This window comes from Chiroxiphia lanceolata, chromosome 15 (assembly GCF_009829145.1).
Source record: "Chiroxiphia lanceolata isolate bChiLan1 chromosome 15, bChiLan1.pri, whole genome shotgun sequence".
Classification (NCBI taxonomy): domain Eukaryota; kingdom Metazoa; phylum Chordata; class Aves; order Passeriformes; family Pipridae; genus Chiroxiphia; species Chiroxiphia lanceolata.
In genome coordinates this window covers 8,596,519-8,612,682 of record NC_045651.1, presented here as the reverse complement: position 1 = coordinate 8,612,682, position 16,164 = coordinate 8,596,519, and the positions used below count along the sequence as shown (strand labels likewise).

The window sequence follows — 16,164 nt, the reverse complement described above, 5'->3', positions numbered from 1 at the left end:
CTGGGAAATAAGGTGTTTTATTACATCAGCTCTTCTGAGTGTTCCTATGTGGTGTTTGTCATTGAACATGTAGCCTTCTGAATGACATGAGATAGGCAAGAGCCACTTAGAAAATAGAAGATAATCACATTATAATTATGGAATATACACCAAAATCAGGATTATTTTTGTGCTTCTTTTATCATCCTCTGTTTGTCACTAAACTGACATGTAGTTTGGTAGATGCAGTGGGTTTACTTCTGAGGAACAATTCTAATTAGGAACTGATCAAGACATTTCTGATTAAAGGCATGTTTCATCTTTGGTTTTATTCTGCATTTACAAAGGAGAAATGATTGTTACAACATCACTGCTGCACTTTGTAGTGTGTCTAAATCCCCAGCTATGCCTAAGTCAGAGATCTGCATTTTTCATTATTGCAGAGTATTTGAAAACTCCATTAAAATACTCTGGCCCTGCAGACAATCACAGAATCCAGGAATGGTTTGGGTTGGAAGGGACCTTAAAGCTTATCTTGTTCTACCCCCTGCCATGGGCAGGGACACCTTCCACTAGCCCAGGTTGCTCCAAGCCCTGTCCAACCTGGCCTTGAACACTTCCAGGGATGGAGCAGCCACAGCTTCTCTGGGCAACCTGTACCAGGGCCTCATCACCCTCACAGAGAAGAATTTATTCCCAGTCTTCCATCTAACCCTGCCCTCTGTCAGTGTGAAGCCATTCCCCCTTGTCCTGTCGCTCCAGGTCCCTGTAAATAGTTTCTCTCCATCTTTCTTGTCAGTTCTTTTCAGGTACTGGAAGGCCACAATTAGGTCACCTCAAAGCTTCTCTTCTCCAGGCTGAACAATCCCAATTCTCTCAGCCTCTCCTCACAGCAGAGCTGCTCCATCCCTCTGATCATCTTGGTGGCCTCCTCTGGGCTCACTCCAACAGGTCGATGTCCTTCCTGTGTTGCATATCTGAAAAGTATTATGTTTATGTGAAAATAAAAGGGAAATATTCAGCACCTGAAGGGGACAGTTAGAATAAAATCTGAAGACTTGAAAGTATATTATCAGGAACAAAGCATAGTGCCAAGGTGCTGCAGACTCCAGGTGGACGTGAAAGGGTGTGATCTGTGACTGCAGAACAGCTCTCCTTGGTAGTCGTTTAAGTGGATACAAAACAAAGTAGTTGCAGCAGGGGCCCTTCGCCCATGTAAATACTATGCTCTTAATCTAATGCTAATTTCAGAAGTTAATTTTAGCTTATATTTAAGGTGACAGTCTAATGGGTTTTTAGGATTGTACTTACATACATCAGCCCCGCAGCGATATCTGTTCATATGTGGGTGTAAATTATGTAACACTTGATCTGCTGCCTGGGAAAGAGCAGAGCCAGGGTTTTATCCTTCCCTGTAGGAAAAGTAGAGACAGACCTGTCTGCTGAACTGCCTAACTTCCCTGCAAGGGGAGAGGCCCAAAGGCTTAGGCAGCACCCAGAGGCTCACCAGGGCTGCATTTGTTTCCTACCTCATTTCCCACGTAACTGTGCGAACTGCTGTCTCGCTCTCTCCATCTCAGACGTTCATCTGTATGAAAATCATGATAAAGCATCACATTGTCCAGGATCAGTTTTCAGCCCCAAGTGGAGTTTCCATCCAGCAAAGGCAAAAACTGCTGCTGCTGTCAGCTAAGGAGAGTGCATGAAGCAGTTGAAAACTCATTTATTTCTGGGTTTGTTACCTGGAGCCCTCATGCCCTGTGTGTCAGCCTGTCTCTGGGCTCTGCTCTGCTCTAGTGTGGCTTCAGAGTCCTGGGGACAGTTTTTGGCACCACAATATAAAAAATATCTAAAGCAGTTAGAGCATCCAAAGGAGGGGCAGGAAGATGATGAAAAGGGTCAGGAGGGGAAGCCATAGGAGGAGTGCCTGAGGGCACTTGGCTTGTTCAGCTGGAGGAGACTGAGGGGAGTCCTCACCAGGGTCTGCAGCTTCCTCAGGAGGGGCAGTGGAGGAGCAGCTCCGATCTCTGCTCTGTGTGATCAGTGGCACGACCCCAGGGAACGGCTGGAGCTGTGCCAGGGGAGGGTTAGGTTGGATATCAGGAAAAGGCTCTTCTGCAAGAGGGTGGTTGGGCACTGAACAGGCTCCCCAGGGCAGTGGTTACGACCCTAAGGCTGACAGAGCTCAAGGACAACGCTCTCAGGCACGTGGTGGGATTGTTGGGGTGTCCTGTGCAGGACTAAGAGCTGGATTGAATGATCCTTGTGGGTCCCTTCCAGCTCAGGATATCCCCTGCTTCAGTCTCAGAGCCTGAGGTACATGCAGAGATGGAGCCATTGCTCTGGTCCCCATGTCCCTGAGGTCCCACAGTTTTTGGCAGCTCTGGCACACACCTGCTCCCAAATGGGAGAGCTCTGAGCAAGTACTGATTGACTGTGCAGCCCCCACACAGCAATTTTTAAAACATTTAAATAGCCTGTCTTCTTTGCTTCATCTTGACAATTGGTTTTAATCAGTATTATCAGCTGCTTAAAACACTTAATTCTCTCAAGCACTATAACATTCAGCCTCCAGCAGATACTTGGAGCGGAGGTGCAGGATTGGGGATGTTATCAGGGGTTTAGTTTCAAACCAGCATAAAAGGAGAAGAAAAATCATCCTTTCCATCCCCCCCAATTTATTTGGTTTAAAAAAAAAAAGGCACTCAAATAAATGAATCATATGACTGAGTTATTTTGATACGTGGAATGCTGTTTATTTCTGGCTTGTCAATACTTTAATTAATTTCAATCTGTTTCTAAAACAGAAGTGAAGTGCATAATTGACTTGAATCCTTTAGGAGTTGTCCTGCCATCTGCACAGTCTGAAGCGAAGCAGCACAGGCAGTGTAGCATTTAAAGGCATTAGAGGAAATTATATGCTTCTGGATTAATGCTGACTTCTGATTAATATTTTTAGGTGGCAGTAGAAAAGAATATGGTAACAGCTGGAAAGCCATAGATCAAACAATATCTTCCCTATTGTCATGTTTCTATACTGAGACACACATTGTCAGGTTTACTCATAAAATAGCTTATCTTGATTTTTAAGTGTTTAAGACTCAGCCTCCGATTTTATGCCTAGGAACAATCAGTGGAGTAGAAAAGAGGAGAGGCAAATGACAGCTTATTTGTAGTTAAAGACCTCCATGAAACATCACGTCAGCTTGAGTTACAGAGGGAAATACCATGGCTTGGTTGAAAACAAAGCAAAGCAACTCTTCCATGTATTCCCTGTACACTGAGGGCACTGTTAAATCAAGAAGAAAGCTCTTTCCTAGGCTACCCCTGCTCTCTTTTAATCTTCTTCAGCGAGAACCGTGCACATCTCTTGTTGGGAAGTGCTCTGTACAGTCCCTGGTTCCCTCCAGGAGATGCCCCAGGTTACCTGTGCAGGCAGAGTCATTGCCCTCCGGTTCGGAAAGGGGCCATCCAGCCACCTTTTCATCAGCTGTGCTCCTCTGCCCCCAAAAGCAGAGCATTATTTATCCAACCCTGACTCTCTTTCCCATCTCTCACTCCTGCAGGAGTATCTGTGCAGTGCCCGAGGTGCTCCCAGCACTGAGCTGGTTATCAGTGCTTTTTCCTGCTGCAGTGGTGGGGAGGTCAGGGTGTGATGTGTGATGGAAACCAGAGCAATGTGCGTGGTCTGACCAACATGACTTATCTATGCAGTTTAAATGCTTCACAAAATATGCAAAAGCACTTGAGTTCATTTAAGAAAGCTGGAGTGTTTACAGGAAAGTGGAAATTGAGCTTGAAAAAATAATTATCCCTTTTTTTCCCTTTGCATTAATGGCTATGCAGAAGAGCCTTTTAAATATGTCCATATGTGTGTTTTAAGCATTCATTCCACATCAGTATTTCACCTTTTTCCTTAAGTGATTTCTATATTCCTACTAACCAACAATCATTTTGCCTGAAGCTCATTTCCTCGTAATAGCAAACCCATCAATCTCTGCTTTATTAAACAGGGAAGCAAGCTTGGAAGCCAGAGCACTCAGATTTGATAAAAGATGTTATGCAAACCATTGATTTTAATTTACAGCAATATCCACTTCTTCCATTATTAACAACTTCGAATTACTAAGACTGAATAATTAACAAGTATTTCTACTTGATGATAGATTATCCAAAAGGCAGATGTACAGCAACACAGCCCAGATGAACGTCCCTCCTGCACCCCCAGTGATGCATATGCCTATTTAATGTTCCCCAGGGGAGCAATGCAACATAGCATGAGAGAAATACTCTCTCTGCTTCCAAAACTATTATCAGAACAAACTGATAAGAGTGCCAGTGTGTTCCTGATCTGCTGGTCTCTGCTCAGAGCCCTGGGCTGTGGACAGCCAAGGCAAGTGATGCCACCAGGATGCCACCACCCTCGGGGCAGGATCACCTGTGTGTGCACAGGATGGGAAATGTGGGCTTAAAACATGGCCCTGTTCCTGGCTGAAGTCAAAGAACACATCAGTCTTCAAGCAGGGCAACATCTGGTGAGATTTGGCTCAGGGCTAGGCATTTCCAGAGATTGTTTTGATGAGTAAAGACTCAAAATCTGTGCACCAAAGAAGACCCAAGGGGGGGTAATTCTCTTCAGTGTCTATTCATGTGCTCAGCTCTTGGCAGCTGACGAGGCTGGAAGGGAGGGAGGTCTCTGTACAGGGCAATAGGCTTTTTCCCTGGAAAGGATGTTCCCTTCCAGGGCACTGCATGCTGGAGTGAGAAGCCCCATCCACACCTGATGGCCAGCTCACCCCCAGCGTGGCTCAGGGATGAGGGAGCTGTCTCTCCCGTCTGTACACGCTGCAGATACAGATACAAGGTGCTCAAATAACACAGCGATAGGAATTGTTTGGGAACGGCAGAAGGACGGGCAAAGCTAGATAAGACAAAATATAAATCTAACTCAGCCTGACTCTGTATAAACTAAACCCCCATCATCCTCTTTGCTGCTGTGCCAGCATGTGCGTGCTGCCATGCTCACCTGGGAGGAAGAGGAACATCTTTTGTGGGTGCTATTCAGCGTGGTTTGACATTTTGTTTCACAAATGCAGCCAGGCAGCAGTGTCAGCCTGTTGTGAAGGTTATTTGGGCAGGTACAATTACAGCTCTCAGTGAAGGTGCCTTTGATCCCACCATCCCCATTGTTCCTGAGGCTTTTCATCCCATCTGGTACCCAGCTAGAAGGGCTGTGGCTGAGACCTGACTTTGAAATTGTTTCTTTTCCATTTCCCTTCAATTTTCACAGTGTCTTTTTCAGCTGATGAACATCATTAATGAAGGTTCTGGCATTCAGCTGTGCCAAAAGTACTGATGCTTGTCCAGTGTCTGGCCCTCCCCAGCTGTGCAGCAGCCCCTTGCAGAGGAGAGCACACAGTGGGCCCCGGGTGGTCTGTGTGTCCTGCTGTGCATGGTGCCCACCAGCTGCTCATCCTTTTCCAAAGGACTTTGCTGCAGTGCAGGTTCATGTGTCTGCAGCTCCCATCTTCCTCCCTCCCCAAACATCCAGTGAAGGACTGAGGAAAATGAGGTCTTTCAGATCAGATGTATGTGGAGATGGATGGGAGAGAGTGATTTCTAGAGAGGGGAAGGAGTGACATCCTATTCCAGGAGCAGCTGTGTGGCCAGTGGCCAGTTCTGTTGGGTGACAACCTTGTAGAGAGGTGGGATATATCCAACTGTCCACTCTACGTGACCTTTATTAATCTCTTAGTTTTAACACAGAAGATTATGTGGAATTAAAAGGTGCCTGTGCTCTCACAGGTGAGAAAGCCTGACAGTTAAAAGTGCTTGGACAATGCTGTCAGGCACATGGTGGGATTCTTGGGGCTGTTCTGTGCAGGGACAGGAGTTGAACTTCCATGATCTTGTGGGTCCTTTCCAACTCAGGATATTCTATGATTCTCTTTCTTATTATACCCATATAATTGCACATGGTTTGGATCCTGCACATATCTGCATAGTGCTGGGTTTTTCTGTGAAACTGGTGTGAATCCAGGGCCTCTCCTTTCCTCTTCTTTTTTTTCCTCATAAACATCCTCACCTACCTAGATGAACCTATACCCAATGATGTAAAACATCAAAAAATAAGGAATTCCTACAATATTGTTCATACTCCATATGAAGAATCCAACATCAGCAGGCTGCAGTCTGCCCCACTGGGGCAACTGGCAGTGGGAGGAAAAGTCATACTCTGAGTGGCTTTTAGGGACAAAAATGGGGATTGTGATTAAGTGGGTGTTCTGCAATGCAGGCTCAGGGTAAAGTCATTCTCTAGAACCTTCTTAACATAGCACAGGCAGGACTTCAGCAGCTTCTAATCATTTTTAGCTTTGCCCAGATCAGGAGAATTCAGTGAGATAAAGTGTAAAAGCCTGGAATGTTATTTAGTAAATAAAAAGTGACCCCAGAGGCAGTTAAAGTAAAACAGAATAACAGTTCAATTTTTCAATTACCTGAACAATCTCTCAGCATTAATCCTTGGTGTCAAATATCAGCTCCATACGCTGAGAAGAAATTTCCCTGCTGAATTAGTGTCAAGTGCTGCTCTTAATGCCAGTTTATTTCCAGTCACACTTGATAAGACGAACAAACACCCATTCTCACCTGGGTAATGTAACGGGGAAAGTTACACAAGCAGGTGAAGGTCTAGGATGCATTTCATTCTGAATACATAATTACAAATAGTTTTAAGGGAAAAGTGGCTCAAACGTTTGTAATAAAACCAGTTTTATGAGGAACTGGACACTTTTTATTGCGTGCTGGGTATTACCTTCCTGCTTTGCAGGCTCTGAAAAAAACTCCACCGGTAATTTCTTTGAAACACTTAGCAAACTATTTCTAGAAATGCAGACTTAAAATATGTGTTTTAATGTTATCCTTCCTTTTTCTTTTCTTCATTAACTGAAAGAAATTTTTGATCTCAGGGTAGGGGGAAATTGGGCATGCACTGGTAAAACATTTTATTTCCTTTCCCTTCTGGAAAAGTTACCAAGAGAAAGAGAGAAAGAGAAAAAAATTATGCTGGGCTACCTCTTCTTTTGTGGCAGAGTGAAGGAAGGAGAGAACAAGGGAAAATATTATGTAGAAGATTTCAAAATTTAAGATGTAAAATGCCCACTTGAGGAAAGTTTGAACCCAGTAGTTCTTGTCCTATCAACTCAGGAACTGTAGCGACAGAAGAAGGAGTGATGGGATGGGTTCAAACTGAAAGAGGGGAAATTCAGGTGAATAGAATAAATTCTCCCCTGTGAGGGTGGTGAGGCCCTGGATTAGATTGCCCAGAGAAGATGTGGCTGCCCCATCCCTGGAAGTGTTCAAGGCTGGGTTGGATGTGGCTTGGAGCAAACTGTCTAGTGGAAGGTGTCCCTGCCCATGGCAGGGGGTGGAATGAGATGATCTTTAAGGTCCCTCCCAAACCAAACTATTTTGTGATGCTATGATACTAAGACCTTGGGGACAAAAATGGAAAAACAACAGAAAAGAAAACCACAATACTTCTGCACGGAAAATAACATTATTTATTGGGGTGAAAAGAGAATGAAAACATTCTTGTCCAGAGGCTCTGAACTGGACTGCCAAAAATCAGGCACAGCTCACTCCAGATCTCATAAATGGGCTCCTCCACTGTGGTGGCTCATCCAGCTCTGGGAGCCATGGGCACTGCAGGCATCCTCCACCTGTAGTCTTTGTGCTGATGGATGGAAATGGATAGAAATGGACATGGATAGAAATGCTTTTTGTTCAGGATCTTGGTGGGAAGGTCTCGCTGTGACAGGCACAGGAGGCTGCTCTCACCCTCACCAACACCAGTGCCTGTGGCTGGCACCGCCTGGGCCATCCCCTCCCAGCGCTGCTGCAGCTTCTTTTCTTTTCTCTTTTATCTCTGTGTGCTCCCCAGTTCGAGTGAGGGCTTCGGCATAGCGGAGAAGATCGTGCTGCTCACCTTCATCTCCGCTGTCATTCTGATGGCCATCCTGGGGAACCTGCTGGTGATGGTGGCCGTGTGCCGGGACAGGCAGCTCAGGTGAGCCCACCCAGCCGGCCACCACCTGCCCTCCCACGGGGAGGAACGGGGAAATCCCCCACCTAAAACGCCCTGTGCCTGCAGCTGAGGGCATAAACTGCGACGACAAAGGGTGTCTGGCTGTTCATTGCACCACGGCAGTGTCAGACTCACGCTGGCCTCGTGTGTCCCCCCTCGCACTTGCACCGTGGTGGTGGCATCATTTTAGTATCCATCCTCGACGTTTTTAACATTCTCAGTGAAGAAAACCAGATAAATAAGTGGAAACTGAGCTAAGCAGCAGTTCCTTGGAGAAGTAGGTTGGCCTCTACCCCTTTTTTCCATCTCATAGTTCCCAACATGCCCATCAGAAAATTACGAAGATCAAGGTCTGGTTGCAGTTGTGCTGCACTGCCTCAGCTTGGCGAACGTTGACCACAATTTTGGGGGGGGGGTCACAGACAAGATTCTTGTTTTCCTGTTTTGAGGTTGCTGCTAACCCTGGGAATTGTCAGACCAGCCTCAGAAGCAGAGTGAGGTATTTAACAGCCTCTGTTCATGTTCTGCGTGGGATTTTTAATGGGTTTAATTCTATTTTATTGTTGTGATTTAAAAAGTACTCTTCAAGTTAAAATTACAGCTTCAGTCTAGATTATTCTCAGTGCTTTCTGGAAGGATTTTATCAATTTACAAGTTAAAATAAAATCCCCCTCTTCCACCCCAAACTCCAGTGCAAGCTGTGAGGCTGAACCACATGCAGAGACCTGTGAGCATCTATTTGCCTCCTCTGTGTGAGCAGAAAGATGTGTTTATACAGAGAACACAGTGGATATTTAGCTATAAAAACCAGCAACAACCTAGAGGCGACTGTATAAAGTGAGGGGCATGTTAGAGACGACCTTTTAGTGTGATGGAGCAAATTAGGCCCAAACTCTGTCTGAAATCTCAGTGCAGATCAAATCTTCAGCTGCTGCACTGAAGTTATCCCAGTCTAATTTTGTGATCTGTCTTACAGGAAAATCAAGACCAATTATTTCATTGTTTCCCTTGCCTTTGCGGACCTGCTGGTGTCAGTGCTGGTGATGCCCTTCGGAGCCATTGAGTTGGTTCAGGACAACTGGATCTATGGAGAGATGTTCTGCCTGGTCCGGACGTCCCTCGATGTCCTGCTCACCACAGCATCAATCCTGCACCTGTGCTGTATCTCACTGGACAGGTATGAACAGGAGAGCACAGGGAATAGCTGTAGTGCTTTAGTTCTCTGCAGTGCCTTTGGTTATCTGGAGCAGCCAAAGGGCAAAGATGAACCTGCCGGGCACCACAGAGCAACAAATCTCTCACAGCGGCTGATTTTGGAGAGAACTGTCTGAATCCTGTGAGTGCAGAAAAACTTGGAAAGGAATGAGATATATGCTGAGATCAAGCTAGGGACTTGGTTTCTCTTTTACTGTTGTCTGCAGTTTTCCAGGTTAAAGGGCAGAACTTCCCAAACAGAATAGCAAGAATTTTTCACAAGATAAATAGTTAGTAGAAAACATTCTGAGCAGCTATTCTTACAATATTTACAGCTTTTGTTTGAGTTCTGTGTGGGGATTTCAATACTGTTAAAAATACTGTTACTGAGTATTACTAATATGGTTGAAATAACCGTAATCATTCTCATCATTGTGACAACTGATATTTAAAGAGCATCTTTCATCCAGAGAGTCTGCGTGGAGCCAGACTTCAAAAGATAGTTGATTAACCTCCCATTGATGGGCAGCACAGCCCTGTGGTGGGAGAGGGGGCACCAGCACGGGTAGTTTTGTATCTAGAGGAAAGCTGACGTCAAACAGCTATGGCTTCTTCCCTTATCTCAATGTTTAGATGGCTGGAACACAAATAGGAAGCTTGTTATCTCAAAAATGTTGACAAATTGCCACTTTGAGACAATTACCAGGAAAGCAGATGTTGGGCACTGTGCTCTGGATGTGACCTTGCTCTATAAAATGTTGGACTTTGATTCTCCAGGCTCTTAATTAGCTACAGGGGGTTGTGTAGAGAAGGGGGCATGAAGGGAAAATGTTATTTCACCCCCTGATCTCCAACACCTGCAGGGGATGAGGAACATCCCATGTGGGGTGCACAGAAAGGAGGCTGTCCCGTTTCTCCTGCCCTCTTGCAGACCCCCACCATGTCATGAGCTCCTGCTCCTCTGCTGCCTGTACCCACTGGTCCATCATCCTGAGACAGCCTTGTCTGGGGTGGCAAAGGGGTTGGGACAGCCTTGGCAATCAGAATGTGTGGCTCAGAGTTAATGCATTAGGGATACAGACCCCAGACTTGGGCTTTAAAGGTCGCTGGTAGAAACTTCAATTTCTTCCACAGTTTTTAGTTGTTTTGGGGTTGTTTTTTTCCTCAGTAAGAACCCAAAAAGTGCTAAGAGGACAGAATAGATGAGGAGGTAGAAGTGGATGGCCCTGAGAAGAGCAGAACAGGTAGATGAATGACTGGGTTTCTGTGAAGGGAAGGATGACTCAGCCCATTACTGATCTGTTCTCCAATCCCAGTGCTTCTCTGGTCCTGGCAGGTGGAGGAGCACTGGCAGCTCTGCTTCCTTCACAGGGTTTGATTTAATTTTTGCTGGCTGTTGCCCTCGTGTTCATTCAGACTTTATGGCAGTGTGCTGCTTCTAGTTGGTATTTTTTCCGTGATTCATCTATTTCCTGCCTTCTGTTTTGTTTCAGGGCATACAACTGTGAGTTTTGAGGGTTTTTTTAAGAAAACTGGGTGGTTAATCTAATCCTCAGGACTCAGTTTGGAAGTCATTCCCTTTAACATTTTCACAAAGTTAAAAATACTTTTCACAAGTTGAAAATACTTTTATCTGATAATATCTTGTATCTATTTCCACTGCTGCTTCCGGAAAAGAAAGAAACAAGTCAGCATTCCAGCTTTAATTCTCAAAGGCATTTGAGAAAATCTGGAGAAATCACCACAGGATAAACTGATTTTACTGCTCAGGGAGCCAAGTACTGCAGAGACTTAGAGCCACTTTCAGTCTCAGCTGAAAAAGGGTTTTTCCAAGGTAGCAGGGGTATCTCAGGGCTCCCTGAATCCAGAGTTTCCAGCCACTGTGTTATGCTCTTTCATCATCTCTTTGATATTCTAATATAATAGAAAGATTTATCCTTGAATTATTTATTTATTGCATGTTTTATGCATACACGTCCGTTCTTTGTGCCTGTGCAATAAAAATAATTGCACTGCATATAAGCAGACCAAGAAGCTCTGATAGTCTCCAATACAGTTAACCTGTCAGGAAAGGCAATTTTCTTCTCCAATATTTGCAGTACAATTTGCAATACAGTTACTTCTCGAAGTCTTGGGTGGGAGGGGAAAGCAACAGAGAAACAGAGAAACAAAAATGTCTGTATTGGGCTCTCTGCTTCATCTACCCCCCTGGCTGTATCCCAGCCTGGGAAGCTTCCCCCAAAGGCTGTGTCTCTGCTGGGCACTGTTTGCCTGGTGTGTTCCAAACATTTGCACACGACAAACCAGCCCTGACTGTGTGTGTTTGTACATCCAACGCTCGTCTTACCGGAATTCAAACATCCCCCATAATCACTGCTAAATAAGGGCTAAAGCAAAGCAGATGTATCCAAAGAGTGTTGGAGCACCAGAGTGACAGATGCTTGTTGCGCCGTTTACAAACATTAATTAACATTAATGTACTGTTCAGACATTAAATTAGCACAATCCCTTGAGAGAGATGATTTAGAGACTCCCAAGCCCTGATGCTCTGCAGTGGCAGTCCCCGTGCAGAAGGAGCTCTCTCCCTGTGCCAGGGGGAAAGGAGCGTGGTCGGAGGAGCACGTCCAGGGGCATGGGGTGGTCGCTCCCTTTGCCTGCTGTGCCTGCCCCTCCTGCTCCCAGGGCTCCAGCACATCACTCCATGCTCGTCTCTTCTGCACTGTGTCACAGACAAGGCACAAGGGATTGATTTCATAGAATCACAGAATATGTTGAGTTGGGAGGGACCCACAAGGATCATCAAGTCCAACTCTTAGCCCTGCATAGGACCATTCCCAAGAGCCATTTGCTCCCCAAAGGATGCCCAGGCCATGGTGGGGCTTAAGGTTGGGAGCACAATGTCTTTTTCCAGGACAGGGAGAAGCAGCTGTGCCAGCAGAACATCTGCTGGCTGTCCAGGGGGATGGGGAGGTTGTTAGTGGGGAGACTTATTAGGCTTTAAATAGCTGTCAGTAAGTAACGATTAGGCAGTCGGCAATCTGATTATCTGACACAAATTCCAGCTAAAGTTCTGAGACTATAAATCCCTGTACCTGTTTGGGTAAAAAGGTATCTGATCTTGTGCAGCTCCCAGATGCTCAGGTGGAGGAACAGAGAGGCAGCACGGGATGGGGCTGAGCCCAGGCACATGGGGACTGTCCACGAGGCTGTGAGAGGTGACACGTAACTGCAGAGTTATCCCTGTTGGCCAGAAAACTGACCCAGGGTTTGCAGAATTCAGGTCCGAGAGCATTAACAAAAATACCAGAGCAGATGGCCATGGCACAGTCTGAGGGATGCACTGTCCTTTATTAATCTTTACAAACCCCCTAGAAATCTGGTAATTTATTTTGCCACTGTTGCTGCCAATAACCCTCCACGCACACCAGCCACACAGGGACCATGGAGGAGTCCTCTGTCTCCATTTGGCAACATACGTTTGTTTGTATTCCTGGCTAAATTTATCCAGTTCCAATTAACTGTTCTCTTTAGCATTTTTCTCAGTGTAATTATCTCAACACCAGCAGGCCGTTGTTTTTCTAATAAGAATTTAATTTTGTTAGATATAATCATTTTAGGACATTTTCTTTTTCTGGACCGGTGGTGCATAACTTTGTTTTATTTGGCGCAGTGAGAGCCCAAAGCTTATTTGCTCTGTGGGAAAAAGGAAAACAGAAAGAGCTATTCTTTCCAAAAAAATGTTAAAATGTGGTTGTACAGAGGCCAGAACCTGGTTTCACTGAAATATCAGCAACACCAGTAGTGCTGTTTTAATTTCACACAGGCACAAATAAATTGAGATTGTGGCTCCTTAGGTTCATCACTTGGTCAGAGTTCAGCTGGAGAGTTTGTCCCAGTCTGGATGCCCGTGTGGGCATGGCTGTTGTACCATAACTTTGGGAGAGAGCCAGTAGCACCCACAGTTTTCCCATTCTTTTGTCTTCTTTTTCCTAGGTTATTTAAGGAGGGTAAACTAATATTCAGTATGAGTGTTCAGTAAATGTTCTCATTTTGGTCCCAGTGATGACATAGCATATGGTATGTATATAATTTTATATGTACACATGACACCAAATGGTTTTAAATGTGGGCCACCCCCAGAGCCAGTCTGTTTAGTGAAAGTGGGGGCGTATTTGTCTGTCTATGATATCTAAAGAGCTTCTTGCAGGGTAGTGTCTACATGCCCGTAGCTCAAACAAAATTGCACTGCAAACCAGGGAGATACTTAAATTTTTTTTCCCAGGGCAAGGAATTATCTAATGCAGCTCCGTAATTATATTTCTGTAATGCCCAGAAGGCAAAGAAAGAGCGGTGTTGTGGTTGGAGCATCACTGATCCTGAGGCAGAATCTGAACGCTCCAAGACTGCTCTCTGGAGAGGTGCCCAGGGCAGCTTTTCCACTGACATGGGATTGAGGAGGCGCTTGGATAAATAAATAACCATCCTTGCTATGGACCACAGCTGAATTATGCTGCTGTCAGTCAGATCCAGGTCACCAGTGTGTTGGACTGCAGTGCTGTTTCTAACTGTGGCCTGGAGGGAGCCTGCAAAAAAGATGGAGAGAGACTGTTTACAAGGACCTGGAGTGACAGAACAAGGGGGAATGGCTTCAAACTGACAGAGAGGAGGTTTGGTTTAGATATTAGGAAAAAAAACTTCCCCTCAGGGTGATGAGGTACAGGTTGCCCAGAGAAGCTGTGGCTGCCCCATCCCTGAAGTGTTCAGGTTGGAAGGTGCTTCCAGGAGCAACCTGGTCTAAGGGAAGGTGTCCCTGCCCATGGCAGGATGGTCTTTAAGGTCCCTTCCAAGGTTTCTGCCCTATGATTCTGTGATATCTGCAGTGGCCATGACAGCCATAAGTAAGGCCATTGGAGCCATGGATTTCTTCTTTTAAGGCATCTGTGAAATGTTAGCACTTGATTCATTCCTGTGGCAAATGTCTGGTAGAGGAAAGGAAAAGTATTATAATAACCTTTGCTTTATGGTGCTACTTGGAAGATCCACAGCTCCAGGAAGGGATTCTTGTATTTCCCCTTCAGCAAAGAATGCCATTGCAGAGGCAAAAGAGAGGATGTGTTTCACATCATCCACTCTACTGTAGGTAACAGGGAAGTTAGCATTTTCAAGGAACTGTAGAAACATGGATCTTGACTGATAACAGTAAGAATTAATATTTAATTGAACCTGGACATTGTATTAATCATGTGTATGTATTGCGTTTTATATTCATACATCACACTGTCATACCAACACATAATAGATATTCTTTATGAGCCCAGGAAAACAGCTGTAGCTTGAAAGGAAGCAGAAATATGGAGTATGTCTTTATTTCAGCCTTTGACTGAAACTATTGATAATCCAAAAGTCATAATTACTTTTCTCCCAGTGAATAAATAGCTGCTTAAATGCTCAAGCCATCACATACATCAAATCACCAGCTACTGCAAAAACTGGTGTGACTTCAGAGACTTCTATTGGCATACAAAGATGTCTATTATCCGACTCCCTGGGCTGTTGGAGGGAAATCCTGCTGGGCTCTGGAGAAGTGGACGTTGTCCTTCTCTGCTTCCCTCCCCATCAGCAAAACTGTCACCCACACTCCAATCACGGCACCTCGTTACCCCTAACAGTGACACTTGCTGAACACAGGGAAGCTCTGATAGCAGCACTAGCAAAAATGAAATAAAATAAAATCTTTTGACATGTAAGTGGAGGAAAATTGCTGCTGAATCACTGGGAGGGAAGAAATATGAGAGCTTAAGATGTCATTTTTACAGGCATAATTTTTACTCTAATGGCCTTTAATAGCATGAACAATTCAGTGTAAGGCTGTCAGCTGCAGAAGAGAGAGAGGTACAGAAATGTGGTAACTCAAACTGCCTGGAAGAATTGTTTTCCTGCTGTAGTTAATTAGCAATGTATTGTGGTTTTCCTTTTCTGTTTGCTTATCCAACTTGTGAGAGGGTAACTGGTGTCTTGGCTGTTCTTATCTTTTTATTGGATTTCTTCTTTTGCCCTTTCTGCAAATAAATGGAGTATCTTGTGACTTGCAATAACTTGCCTTTGATGTCCAGCGCTGGGCAGCACTTTCCAGTAGGTGACTTTCAGATAATAAACAATTAAATATGCCAGATGTAATTCCCTTGTGTTGAGAGAGGAGCAGCTGCACGTAATGCCAAGGGAAGCACCATCTGTCCTAATAAACATTGCTGAAAATACCTTTTTGAATTCAAAGGTCGGTTTATTTCCTGGGAAAAGGAAATCAGGGGTGCAGGGGGAAATCCAAATGCAATAAGCTGCAGTGACAGAGGGCAAGGTCACACAAACACGTTGTGGCTTTTATAGGGAGGGTCCTTATCCCAGGAACAAAGGAAAGGTTTATTCTATCCTCTGAAATCATTTACATGTTGTAATCTGACCGTAATGGTCCTCACTGTCTGATAGACTCAGAAAATGTAGGTTGGAAAGGACCTCTGGAGGTCTCTGATCCAGCCCCTCTTCTCAATACAGGGCCAAACTCAAATGCATCTTCCTTCAGTGAGGTCACTCAGGGCTGTGCCCAGTTTAATTTGGAAATCTTCGAACTCATGAGCCAGTGAAGTCAAACTCCAAAACTAAATCCTGTAAATTATCCAGCCTCTCCATGTCCCCCATGGGAGGGATGTGAGGGATGAGCATCACTGGCTGCTTTAGCCACAAGAGGAACATTTCACCCACTGATCTAAAAGAACAGTTCCTGTCAAACACACCATTTCTTTGGAAGTGAAACTTTTCAGAGGAACAGGCTGATTTTCATGCACGCACGAAACCAGAAGAGAATGTAGGAATTATCAAATTGCAATAGTTGAATGCTTGTTTCAACATTT

The 16,164-nt window shown here is 44.9% G+C and overlaps 1 protein-coding gene across 3 annotated transcripts in view; it reads left to right on the top strand.

Moving 5' to 3' along the window:
- The window catches only part of HTR4 (5-hydroxytryptamine receptor 4), an 89,918-nt gene that overhangs the window by 33,129 nt on the left and 40,625 nt on the right, over positions 1 to 16,164 (top strand). For all 3 annotated transcript variants that reach the window (XR_004359822.1, XM_032703282.1, XM_032703283.1), the window contains exons 3-4: positions 7,922 to 8,047; positions 9,042 to 9,242. Coding sequence is in view for 2 of the 3 variants with exons in the window: in XM_032703282.1 (XP_032559173.1) it covers positions 7,922 to 8,047; positions 9,042 to 9,242 (327 nt within the window). In the remaining variant the exon portion in view is untranslated. The remainder of the gene's footprint in view (positions 1 to 7,921; positions 8,048 to 9,041; positions 9,243 to 16,164) is intronic.